General features: G+C 52.1%; 1 protein-coding gene across 1 annotated transcript; it reads left to right on the top strand.

Annotated features, from left to right (window-relative positions):
* Window positions 1-71: 71 nt before the first annotated feature.
* GFER (growth factor, augmenter of liver regeneration) lies at window positions 72-4,802 on the top strand. The gene is given in 4 exon segments (XM_053958016.1): window positions 72-622; window positions 624-815; window positions 1,429-1,640; window positions 2,492-4,802. Coding segments are annotated over 4 exon segments (603 nt in total). The 5' UTR covers window positions 72-586; the 3' UTR covers window positions 2,655-4,802.
* The last annotated feature ends 7,985 nt before the right edge of the window (window positions 4,803-12,787 follow it).

Raw genomic sequence — 12,787 nt, forward strand, 5'->3', positions numbered from 1 at the left:
CCTCAGGAGGGACATGGCAGAGCCCCCTCACACCCTCAGGAGGGACATGGCAGAGCCCCCTCACACCCTCAGGAGGGACATGGCAGAGTCCCCTCACACCCTCGGGGGATCATGGCAGAGTCCCCTCACACCCTGAGGGGGGACACGGCAGAGCCCCCTCACACCCTGAGGGGATCATGGCAGAGTCCCCTCACACCCTCAGGAAGGACATGGCAGAGACCCCTCACACCCTGAGGGGGGACATGGCAGAGCCCCCTCACACCCTGAGGGGGATCATGGCAGAGTCCCCTCACACCCTCGGGGGATCATGGCAGAGTCCCCTCACACCCTGAGGGGGATCATGGCAGAGTCCCCTCACACCATCGGGGGCATCGTGGCAGAGCCCCCTCACACCTTGAGGGGGATCATGGCAGAGACCCCTCACACAGAGGGGAAGCAGAGGGAGAAGCACAGGCGGGAGTATGGTGCTCTCCTCGCACACGATGTTTAAACACAGAGTTTGCTGCCGTTTTTTTAGTAACAATACACCAGAAGCGGCACTCGGGTATGTGCCGGGTCCCAGCCCCCTCACGGCGCCCGGGCGGGAATGGCGCCGCCCCGGCCCGTCCTGCACCGCGGCGCCCAGCATGGCGGCGCCCAGCGAGGGCCGTGCGGGTCGGGGTGCCGCGTCCTTCCCGGGCACCGACAGCGGCTCCTTCCCCTTCGCCGTCCCGCACGGCGCGGCGGGAGAGCCATCCAAGAAGCCATGCCGAGCCTGCACGGATTTCAAGAGCTGGCTCCGCGAGCAGAGGAAGCAGGCGGCCCCGGGCAGCGCGGTGAGGCGCGGCGGGAGCCCTCCCTGGAACCCTGGCGAGTCCCTGCAGAGCTCCCTCAGTCCTCCATCCTTCCCCCTCAAGTGGGATGAGGCTGCGTGTTCCCTTCAGGGTGTGAAGGAGCCGGGGACAGGGTTCCCTTCGGCGGGAATGGGAAGGGGATCCCCATCTTCTCCCTGGGGTGAGGGGGCTCTGCCATTGCTCCCGCTGAGGGTGCGAGGGGGACTCTGCCGTGTCCCCTGAGGGTGTGAAAGGGTCTTTGCCTTGTGCCCACAGAGGGTGTGAGGAGGGCTCTGCCATGTCCCCTGAGGGTGTGAAAGGGTTTTTGCTTTGTGCCCACAGAGGGTGTGAGGAGGGCTCTGCCATGTTCCCTGAGGGTGTGAAAGGGTTTTTGCTTTGTGCCCACAGAGGGTGTGAGGAGAACTTTGCCATGTTCCGATTGAAGGTTTGAGGACGCTCTGCAGTGTCTCCTCAGAGGGTGTGAGGAGGGCTCTGCCATGTCCTCAGAAAGGATGTGAAGGACCTGTTTGCCCCCATCTCACCTTCCCACCCAGCGCAAAAGGGCTGTTTCCCCACCCACCCCAGTGTCCCCTCACACCCCTCTGTCCCTCTCCAGGACGTGGCCGTGGCGGAGGAGAAGGAGCCCCCTCCGGACTGTCCCCTGGACAGCGAGCAGCTGGGCCGCAGCACCTGGGCCTTCCTGCACACCATGGCTGCCTACTACCCCGACCGGCCCTCCAGGGCACAGCAGGAGGAGATGAGGGACTTCATCAACCTCTTCTCCAAGTTCTACCCCTGCGAGCACTGCGCGGAGGACCTGAGGGAGAGGTGAGTGGCCTCAGAGGGTTTTTTCAGGATCTGGGGGAAAGTGAGTTTCCTCAGCGGGTTTTTTGAGGCTCTGAAGGACAGGTGAGTGGCCTCAGCAGGTTTTTTGAGGCTCTGAAGGACAGGTGAGTGGCCTCAGTGGGATTTCTGAGGATCTGAGGGAAAGGTGAGGTTCCTCAGTAGGTTTTTTGAAGATCTGAGGGAAAGGTGAGTGGCCTCAGCAGGTTTTTTGAGGCTCTGAAGGACAGGTGAGTGGCCTCAGTGGGTTTTCTGAGGATCTGAGGGAAAGGGTGAGTTTCCTCAGTGGGTTTTTTTGAAGATCTGAGGGAAAGGTGAGTAGCCTCATCAAGTCTTTGTGCTGGAGAGGCTTGCCAGAAGTGCTGGGCTGCAGCAGCTAGTTTGCATATCAGCAGCTCTTCCTGCACTTGGGGTTTGTAGCTACCTGAACTGGTTTCTTCCATTATTGCATCAATCACAGATGCACTTACTCAAAAAACAAACACCTGTCCTCATGCTCTTGGGTTCTGTGCTACCTCAAGCCCTCCCTGAGGCAATTCTTGAGTTTTCTGGTTCAAAATGAGTTTGTGAACAGTTGTGGAATTAGACTGGGGTAATTTGGTTTTCAGGAGACAAGTATTCTTCTACCCTCTAAAATGCCCTGTATTGGCAATCTGAGTAGTGGAGGCAAGGACTGAAATGGGCTGAGGTGTTTGATTTGGTAGAAGATGGCAGGGGCTTGGGATGAGATGATCTTTAAAGTCCATTCCAACCCAAACCATTCTGGGATTCTGTGATAAGGTTTTCTGCTGCTCTCAGAACTTTCAAATAATTTGTTTCCCGTTCCCTCTTTGCAGATTACGGACAAACCAACCCGACACGAGCACCAGGAGTAACTTCTCCCAGTGGCTGTGTCTGCTCCACAACGAAGTGAACAGGAAGCTGGGCAAGTTGGAATTCGACTGCTCCCGCGTGGATGAGCGCTGGAGGGATGGCTGGAAGGATGGGAGCTGTGATTAACCCACAGGGATTGCTCTGGGAATCCAGCAGAGCAGTGCAGTCCATGTGGAGTTGCTGCAGGGAGAGTGGGAGTCAATAACTCTGTTTGTGTGGGACTGATTCAGAGCTGAACCAATGCCAAAAGGAGAATTGAAAATCCCACTGATATTTGGATAAGTAATGGTACCTGAAGGGGTTGAGGCTGCCAGAAACCTCTGAGATTGGGTCACTGACAAACTCATTTAATTATGACATTTCCTGATTTTGGGGACATTTGCTTATTTTTGTGGCTAGAATTCATTTTCCCTGAGCACAGTGGTGTCCTCTGCAGGCATTGCCTGATGTTTTAGAAAATGCATCTGATTCATTTTCACTTTCTGTTCTGATAGAGAAAACTCATGCTGGGTTTTGTGCCAAGTCTGTACCCCTGGATTTCTCTTTCCAGGATCTCCAACATTTGTTGCTACTCTTGCATCCAATTCCTTTGATAAAAGTCCTGAGGGCAGGTACATTTAATTCAAACACTAAAATATGGAGCCCAGATTTCTCAATTTGGTTTTGTGTTTCAACTTACCATGTCAGAGGACAAAACAGAGTCAAAATCATTTCAAGTTCTTCACGTAGGTCGTGATCTCATTCCTTCCTGCTCTCCTGGCAGGGAGAGGTTTGCACAAACCCTGACAACAACAGGTTTTTTTTTTTTTCCCTTCCCTGCTTCCTGCTGAGGTTTTCTTACCTATTTTATTGAGCTTCCTTATGTCATGCCCTACAGCACACCTGTGAATTTACCCTTGGGGATTTTTGGCAAGTTTTGACTGGGAAGGTTAATGGTGCTGCTGTAATTAGAACAATGGCACCTCTTATCTGAGCCTTTGGTCCTCCCACCACTGTGTGGGGCTCCTTAGTGGTTAGAGAACCAGCAACACCTTTGGAAACACATTTTGGTGTTTTGTGGCACAGCCAAGTCCTTTCAAGTCGGGTCTGTTAAATGAATGTGAGACTTTTATGGACTAACGATTTCTGAACTTTTTATGTCGTAACATTTCTAAACACAAACCCAAATGAACCATTAACGAGGTACTGCATGAAGAGTGTGATTGAAGGTGTCATTCAAGCTATTAAAAGTGCTCAGAAGATTTCCCTATCAGCATGTTGAGGTTCTTAGAACAAATAAATGGGTTTTGTCTTTTGGTAATAAACTCAGCCCCCAGAACAAAGATCCACTGGGATCCACTAGAGGGGAGAGGACCAACAAAAGGGCTGCAGCCCTCCCTTTTTGCAGGTAGGGCCCTGCTGACTCAGTTCTGCCAGGACACTTTTAGCAGCTGGGGGTGTGGGCAGGCGTCTCCCTCTGGGTTTGGTTGTGCTAAAGCAGGAATTTTGTGTTCTTCCATTCCAATCTGCCCTCCACTGTTCTCTGTGACAATTTCCTCGCCCACGGAGCAGATGATGAGATTTCTCCCTCATTTGTTTCAGTGTAAACGAGCAGGTTGGTGAAACATCTGTCCCATCCTTTGTCACCTTCATCTCCCAGGGGGCCAGGCTGGGGGGTTGCACTGCCCCGTGCCAGTCCTGGGATGTGCTGGCCAGGGTCAGGGACCAGGGGGACATGGGAGCCTCCCAGCACAGCTGTGCACTCCCTGCGTGCAGAGGGGGAAGTGAGGGTGTGTCCAACACTTTCTGGTCACTTTGTGTGCTTCAGCGAGGTGGTGGTGCCGTGCAGGAGGAAAAGCCTGTCCTGTCCTGGCAGGGGTGGGGAAGAGCCTTCAAGCTGAGTCTGTGTCTTTAGCAAATCCTGCCTGAAAATGAGGCCACCAACTGTGGCCAGGACGCTTTTAATTTCTATCTTTACCATGTGGCCATTTGATAAAATGCTTGCACTTTGTTCTCTCATGTTTTTGGCTTGGCAGAAGAGCTCTGGTGTAGTTCTCAGGCATATCCTCACCTCTGTGGATTTGACCACGTGAGGATTGGGGGGATTTGTTCTGCTGCTCATTTGTACCACAGGTTTTAGTCTTGGGTAAGGAGTTTCCATTGGAGGTCCTCATACTCATGTACAGAAAATTGTGAATTCTCTACTAACTGCACTTGATTAAATCTAGTTTTAAAAATCTCTGTATTCAAATTATATTTCCTGTTGATGTAAAAATAATAAAGCAACTGAGTTCACTGCTGATTCACTCCTACTGGGATCTTAGGGATGGGATCTTAGGGATGGGATCTTAGGGAAAGGGGTCATGCTCTGCTGGTGGGTCTCACCTCTGCATGCCAAGATACTACTGTTATATATACACAAAACAAGATATATATATTTAAATATAATTATATATGTGTATATTATAGTTTGGTGGCTCAGGCAAATTGTGTGATTCTGTGTGGATTGATCAGACAAGGTGGGGCTGCTCCTGGTCCTTTCCTCTTGTGCTGTTGGATTGATGCACTTCTCTGTTGGCCCTACAGCAATGCAGGAATTTTTCCAGCAGGTCCTGTCACATCGGAGTTTGCTTTTATATGGAGAACAGTGGGAATTTTTATGGGATCCCAGTGATTTTCTTGACTTGCTGACAGCGTGAGGGGCAGCATTAGAGTTGGGAGTAGCTCAGCTTTTGCTGGTTTGGAGCAGGGTGGCATCTCTGAAGGGCAGGGTTTGCAGTCCCATCTCCTGGAATGAGGAAGCTGCTTCCTCTCCACGTGAGGAGCCCTTGTGAGGAAGAGCAGAGTCAGGAGCTGCCCAAGGAGCTTGTGGGACCTTGCTCAAGAGCTGCTGCTGTGTGACAGGAACCTGACCAACCTTGCAGCTTCCCAAATTCCTCACTGGTTTCATGGGCTGGTTTGCATCCAAACCGTACTTCACTTTTTTTTTCCTTCTTTTTAAAAAAAATTTATTCCCTCCCCAAAAGCAAAGAACAGGGAGCCCTGGGGGAATCATCTGTTCCATGGATGGCAGGCAGACTTGCAGATGCTGGCAGAAGCAGCACTGTGCCTTTGACATTTTTCCAGGGATTAGCTGTTCTTTGTAGTGTGTTGGGTTTATGCAGGCTCCTGTTTACAGTAGGATTCCCAAGAGTTGCTTTGTTTTCTCGTGTCTTCTGCTTCAGTCTGTTCCAGGCAGTGTGGGAGATCCTTCCTGTTGGAGTTTTACAGGCTTGGAGAGGGAAGGGTTTGGATCTTTTTGTTTTGTTTTGTTTTTCTTTCCTCTCCTTCTAAGCACTGATTTTGTTGAGGTTTTATTCCATTCCTGGAATGACTGCTGAGGGTTTTTGTCTGAAGGATGGGGAGGAGCTGTCCAGCTGTCCTGACTTATTTGAAGTCAGGGTTAAGCACAGCCAACAAGGTGATGTGAAGTCAGCTCTTGATTTTGTAGGGTAATAGGGAAAGTAATAAAACATGAAAAGCAAACCACAGGTAATGGCACAGAGACAAATCAGTTAAATTGTAATCCAGGAGGGTGAGGGTCAGCCTTGGGACCAGCTGGGGCGTTGGTGAACACCAAATCCTGGTTCCAGGCTGGCCAACCCTCAGTTCAGGTGTTAATCACAGTGCAGGGAGCTGAGGGACGATGGTGGTTGCCATCTTCTGCAAAACTGTGAACAAAGGTTGTTTGCTGAGGCTAAATGGGGTTTTATGCTCTTCTCTGTGCTGATGCATGTAAAAAAAAAAAAAACCCAACCCAGATGGAGCTGATTCTTCTGTCATTTCTGAATATTTTTACTGCTGTTAAGACTTCCACAAGTAGAATCACAGAATATCCTCAGTGAGAAGGCACCCACAGGGCCCATCCAGCTCCTGAGTCTGACGAGCCACACCAGCCTTTGCCGAGCTGTGTTCCCCTTGGCATGGGACAGTCCTGGTGAGGAGTGGCTGATCCAGCCCGGAGAGTTCTGCTGGCATTTCTCTGGGCTCAGCACCTGGCACGGGCTGGCACCCCGACGGGGTACCTGGCACTGGGACCTGCTCTTGCTTCCTATGGAAAGGTGCCCTCTGCTTCCACGTGCTGTGCTAGTGCAGGCTGATGCTTTTCCTCCCGAGCACTCCAAACCCATAAGCCCCGTCCTGGTCCCAGTTTTCCTTCCCATCCAGCACATCCTGTGATTCTCCTTGGCTTCTGTTCGTGGCTGCAGTGTGCTTCCCACGGGGAACTACCGGGAAAATTCCCTTCGCATCTGACCAAGCCAACAGTAGAGGGCAACAGAGGATGTATTGCCATGTATCTCCTTGCACTTCCTTGACTTTTCCACCTCTAAACCGTCTCTGGAACAAGACTGCTCCAGATACCAAATGTTTTACCTCATCCTAGTCCCTTTCCTGTGACTTTGGGAGGAGATTTTGGTGCCTTCAGTCACTTTTCAAACGAGTGTGCAAGCCTCTTGTGTGATTACCGAAACGAGGGATGTGTTATTCCTCTGCCTGCAGCTAAAATCTGCACTTGGAAGTGGAATAAAACACTGGATGCTGTTTGCAGCACATTTCCTACCTGATCTTCAGCCCATAGCTGGTGATACATGGAGATGGTCTGGCTTTTTTTTTGGTCATTAACAGATTAGAAAGGGTGAATTTACCTCACTGGATAATTTTGTAACAGTGACAGGGCTCCTGCACAGAGCAGAGGTGGGTACAGGGAACAACACACAACAGTCAGAACAGCCAGAGAAGGGATCCAACTTCCTTGGATTCCTTGGCATTGTTGTCACCTGCTTTGCTCTGCATGGGAAAAGGTGGCAAAAAATCCCACAGAGTTTCATGGCAGCTTTACTTTGGGCTAGCAGATCTGTGAGAAGGGAATCAGCTGAGTTAGTTTAATGTCTGTCCCACCAGGCATTTCATGCAGCCCCTAAAACCTTCCATGTTTCCCAGAACACCAAGCTTTAGAGTTCTTCCAAGCTCAAGTCCCACTGCTGGATGGAGACTTGCCCTGTGAATTCTGAGTATGGTCAGGCAAAGCTGGGCTTTCCCTGCTTTTTCCATCCAGGTGTACATAAAAAAAGAAAAAGTGGATTCTGTGACTGTGCCTCATGTTCTGCTGCTTAGATGGGGTTAAAGATATACCAGGTATAAAATACAATGCCCTCATGGCCAGAGCACGTGGCTGGAGGCTCTAGAGATCAAAGTTCAGTTCTTTTTTAGTCATAAGCTTCTCGCTACACACGCAGTAAGTCACTTCATCTTCTGCAGCCACACTTTCACTTGTGCATAAGGGAAGTAAAATAGCTGTTAGGGCAGTCTTTGCCTGTATTTCCTGTTTAGATTAACATCTCTTTCAGGGAGGCTGTTTTAATGGGCTTGTGCTGCACAAGCCTGGGCCTGAGAGTGTTCACACTTATAAAAATCCCTCATCTCCATCCATCCCACAAATCTCTTTTCCATCAGGTTGCATCCTGCTCGTGAATCTGAGGACCTGCTGGGGTTGCGTTCCATTAACAAACAAAGCTTTTCTTATTTTCAGTGTATTTTGGCAGCAAAGCTTGATGTAGCTGTGGATGCTCTTCATGTCCACTATGGCCTGAGCTGCGCCATGTCCTTGTACCTGTCAGCTCTGCTCACCTGTGCCACAGCTGCAGGTGACAGGCACCAACACTGTTGGCTGGCACGTCCCCAGCACGCTGGGACCTGCCGGTGTGTTCCTAAGGAGGCCAGTTTGGGGAACAGCAAAGACCTTGTTCCTCTTTTTCAAGCTCCTCTCAAGGTGGGGAGCAGTGGCTGAATCAGATTAGGTTCTGGTTTGCCAAAAGCCCCGAAATTTTCATGCTGTGTGATATTTGGAGGAGCAGATGCTGAGTTCCCTCCTGAGCCATTGAGGGCACGGCTGCACCGCTGAGAGTTGTTTCAAAACCCTTTGGGGTTTGGTTCAGTTTGGGTTTTATGCAAGCCCTGAGATACCAACTCCCCTGTTCAAAAGCAGTGCTGCCTCAACTCACTGAGCTCTGTTATCCCAGCCTTCCCTCGCTGATTTCAGTTTGCAAAGTTTTCCACAGTTTTTTCTGGCACACCTATCCTGGGTTTATCCGTGCACAGTAAGTGCTGAATCCCACCTGAGAAACGTTTCACAAGCAGATGAGTAACCAGCTAATAAATGATCTTCGGATATTTTTGGATCTCTTAGGGTAGAAAGCATGAAGAGCTTTCAAGTGACAGTAAGGTACTGCTCTTTCTCTCTGCCCCTATGGACTTCTAAGCTCTTCTCAATATTCCCATCAACTCTCATTTTCATTTTCTCATTTGATGGCCGAAAGCAGCATCAGCCAAGCTCTAATGAAGGGCAAGCAAAGCATTTCAGAGCAACAACTAAACGTCTCTCAAAGTGCTGCTTCAAGCCTGCTGCCCGGGGAATGTGAAGGACAAGCTGTTTTCCCACCCACGCCCGTGTCAGGGCCGGCTCAGACCACGGGGAGCTGCTGAAGCCGGTGGCTGCAATCCGTGTCTGGAGCCTGCCCAGATCCCTCAGGTGGGCTCTGCAGCCAGGCTGTGTCCTGCATGCTGGCATTGCTTCGCTCCAAACACACACCGGTGGAGCTGCTCCCAGAACAAGGCGGTTTCACCTTGCTTTTCCCACACTGTCCAGCTCTGGGGCCCCACACAGAAGAAAAACGTGGATCTGTTGAGGTCAGTGCTCCCAGGGCTGGAGCCCCTCTGCTCTGGAGCCAGGCTGGGAGAGCTGGGGGTGTCCAGCCTGGAGAAGAGAAGGTTCCAAGGAGACCTTGGAGCCCCTCCCAGTACCTGAAGGGTCAGCCCTTGGCTGAGTGGGTCGGGCTGACTGGAACAGGTTTTGAAGAAGGAGAAAGCCCCACATCTTATCTCCTCCAGGTTGTCATGTCCATGTACTTAGCCCTGAGAAAACCTGATGGTTTTTTTTTTTGTCATAGAGACAAAGATAAGAAGTTGGCATGACCATAAGAAGCAAAAAGCAAATGCGGGTTTTCCACTACCTTTAATTAAACTCATGTAAAATAAAAACATGGGCAGCTCTTGGGCAGCTGTCTGCGTGCTGCTCTGCTTGTTTCCTGTCCTTGTTCCCTGTCCCTGAAATCCAGTGGGAATGGTAAATAGAGACAAAACTTGTTAAAACCTAACAAATGCTCTGAGAAGTGCCATTTCCAAACACTGCTGTTCTCCATTTGATGGGGAAATGTGGAAGGTGTAATATCCTTCCCCATTATTGGCTGGCTCTGTGTATCTGTTGATTTGCAGCAACAGGAAGCGAGACAGAAAGACAGTTTGTATGTGGGCTGGAGATACCTCCTGTGCTCTATCTGAGCAGGAGCAGGGGGAGAAAACTGGCACCCCATGATGTGGGCAATGATTGTATAAACACTGCACACCGCAGAAGCTGGGGGGATGAACCCCAAAGAAAGGACAAGTTTAGGAGCAGAGATTTCAGTGCACCACAGTCATGCCTTGAAGGGTATAAACCCCATACCTGTCTGGAAATGGTCATGATTTGTTCCAGGGCAACATCTCAAAGATTCAGGCTCAAAGATTCATTGTCCTGCTCCCTTGTGCTTTGCATTGTCCAAAAATTCTAGCTGGGACAGATGAGCTCGGCAAGACATGTTAGAAAGAGGGAGAAAGAAGTTGTTTTCCCAAAAACCAGGAGCAGAGCCCAGAGATTCCCTGTGCAGCATCCCAGGAACATGCTGCCTCCCTGGCACTGGCACCCTGGAGGAGCAGGGCAGCCCGTGCCATCACCTGGAACTCTGGGCTGATGGGTTTGGGATGGTTTGTGGCCAAAGCCTGATTTGGATTTTTGAGGAAATCCAAATTTGGGTTTGGGATGGTTTGTGCCCAAAGCCTGATTTGGATTTTTGAGGAAATCCAAATTTGGGTTTGGGATGGTTTGTGCCCAAAGCCTGATTTGGATTTTTTAGGATGCTGAAACAACTGCTTCTAAACTGCTGAAGCTGATTGAAAATCCCACCTCGGGTAATCCCTTCCAGTTAATTTGTTCTTTGTTCCTGACCTGCAATTCAGGGCTGAGCTGGCAGTGATGCTCTTGGCACTGGGGTCCCATCCCTGGCCAGCTCCACGAGCCAGCAGAAAGCAGGAGGGACCAACCTGCCATTCTCTTCATAGACATTTTGGTTTTTGCCTAGAAAAATGTGCTGGTTCCTGAGCTGGTGGCATTGAGGAATGAAGGGCTGAATTCTGCTTTTTCTGCTGGGAATCAGAAATAGACCTGGAGAGATGATGACTCACCTGTAATTGAGAAAAGCCGCGTGGCATCATTATGAGCTTCAACAGTTAAATCCCGATTCCAAGCTGCCAGAAAGAACAGACTGACAGAGCTGCAAAAGGCCAAAAGGAGCTGGAGACAGGATCCAGCACCCGGGAATCCTTGGCTCTGTGGGTGCATCGTGTGTGTGAGGGGTGTGACACACCTGCCCCACAGGCAGCCCGTGTGCTGTGGCAGTGACACGGTCCCTGCGAGGGGAATGGGGCTGCCGTGGGGCAGGGCAGCTGTGCCGGGGTCGGGAGAAGCCCCCAGCCCCACAGCCCCGTGCCGGCAGGGCGGGCGTGCTCCTCCTCCCCTGCGCCTTTCCCTGCAGCTCCCGTCCGGAGCAGGGATGATGTCAGGGTTGTCATGGCATCGGTATCTATGGAACCGGGATCAGCATCGCCGTGCTCAAAACCAGCTCGGGACAGGTCCTGGAGCCGCGGGGGGAACTCCCTCCGCAGTAATCAAGGGTTTCCCCTCTAAGCTTCTTCCTTTTCCTCCTTCCTGCTGTCCATGGGGAGGGAGCAGGGATGGGGCTTGGCCTCCTCCCTCCCGGGGCAGCTCTGGGTGCCTCCTGCCGTGCGTGAGGAAAGCGGGAGCTCAGCCCCATGCATTTCCACTTCCCTTTTCTTGCACCAGCTCTGAATGTGCAACAGCAAAAAGCAGCTGCCAAACCTTGCCCTCTGCTCTCGGCCACTGGCCCCGGTGAGTGGCCAGCAGAACCCTGGCTCGTGCCAGGTCTGAGAGCCCTCCTGGCTGCAGGGCTTCTGAGGGTCCCCAGGGGGGGACAGCCACCCTTTCTGGGGGGCTGGGCACAGAAGGGGTGTTTATTTTAGGGTCAGTGCCCGCAGCAGAGGTGAGCCGAGCAGCGTGGTGACCTCCCTGTGCTCCGGGCCATGGCATTGCCCCCCTGCCAGCAGCCCAGCTGCTCACAGGGAGCCTTTGCCATTGCCTGGTGACACTGCCACGGGCTGGTGACCCTTGCAAGGACACCCCACCCCTGCCCACGGCACGCTATCCTCAGAAGCAGCACTGTGACCACAGGACGGTAATTCTTGGAACAGCTCAGTGACCCTGGCAGTGGCAAGGTATCCTGGCTGTTGTGTGGTGTCCCCAGCCGTGGCACAGTGACCATGGCCACGGCATGGTGGCACTGGCTGTCCACAGCGATCACAGCTCTGCTGTGGTGCCCATGCCCACAGATCAGTGACAGTGCCTGTCACCGTGTCACAGTGTCCATGCCCACAGATCAGTGACAGTGCCTGTCACCGTGTCACAGTGTCCATGCCCACAGCTCGGTGACAGTGGCTGTCACATTCTCACAGTGCCTGTGCCCACATCTTGGTGACAGCGCCTGTCACCGTGTCACAGTGCCCAGAGCCCCATCCTGGTGACACTGCCTGTCCCACTGTGACACTCTCCATGCCCACAGATCAGTGACAGTGCCTGTCACAGTGTCACAGTGCCCAGAGCCCCATCCCGGCGACAGTGGCTGTCCCACTGTCACAGTGTCCATACCCACAGATCAGTGACAGTGCCCGTCCCACTGTCACAGTGTCCATGTCCACAGATCAGTGACAGTGCCTGTCACAGTGTCACAGTGCCCGGAGCCCCATCCCGGCGACAGTGGCTGTCCCACTGTCACAGTGTCCATGTCCACAGCTCAGTGACAGTGCCTGTCCCACTGTCACAGTGTCCATGTCCACAGCTCAGTGACAGTGCCTGTCCCACTGTCACAGTGTCCATGTCCACAGCTCAGTGACAGTGCCTGTCCCACTGTCACAGTGTCCATGTCCACAGCTCAGTGACAGTGCCTGTCACAGTGTCACAGTGTCCATTCCCACATCCCGGTGACACTGCCTGTCCCACTGTGACACTGCCCATGCCCACAGCTCGGTGACAGTGCCCGTCCCGCTGTCACAGTGCCCGGAGCCCCATCCCGGTG

This window comes from Vidua chalybeata, chromosome 16, assembly GCF_026979565.1.
Source record: "Vidua chalybeata isolate OUT-0048 chromosome 16, bVidCha1 merged haplotype, whole genome shotgun sequence".
Classification (NCBI taxonomy): Eukaryota; Metazoa; Chordata; class Aves; order Passeriformes; family Viduidae; genus Vidua; species Vidua chalybeata.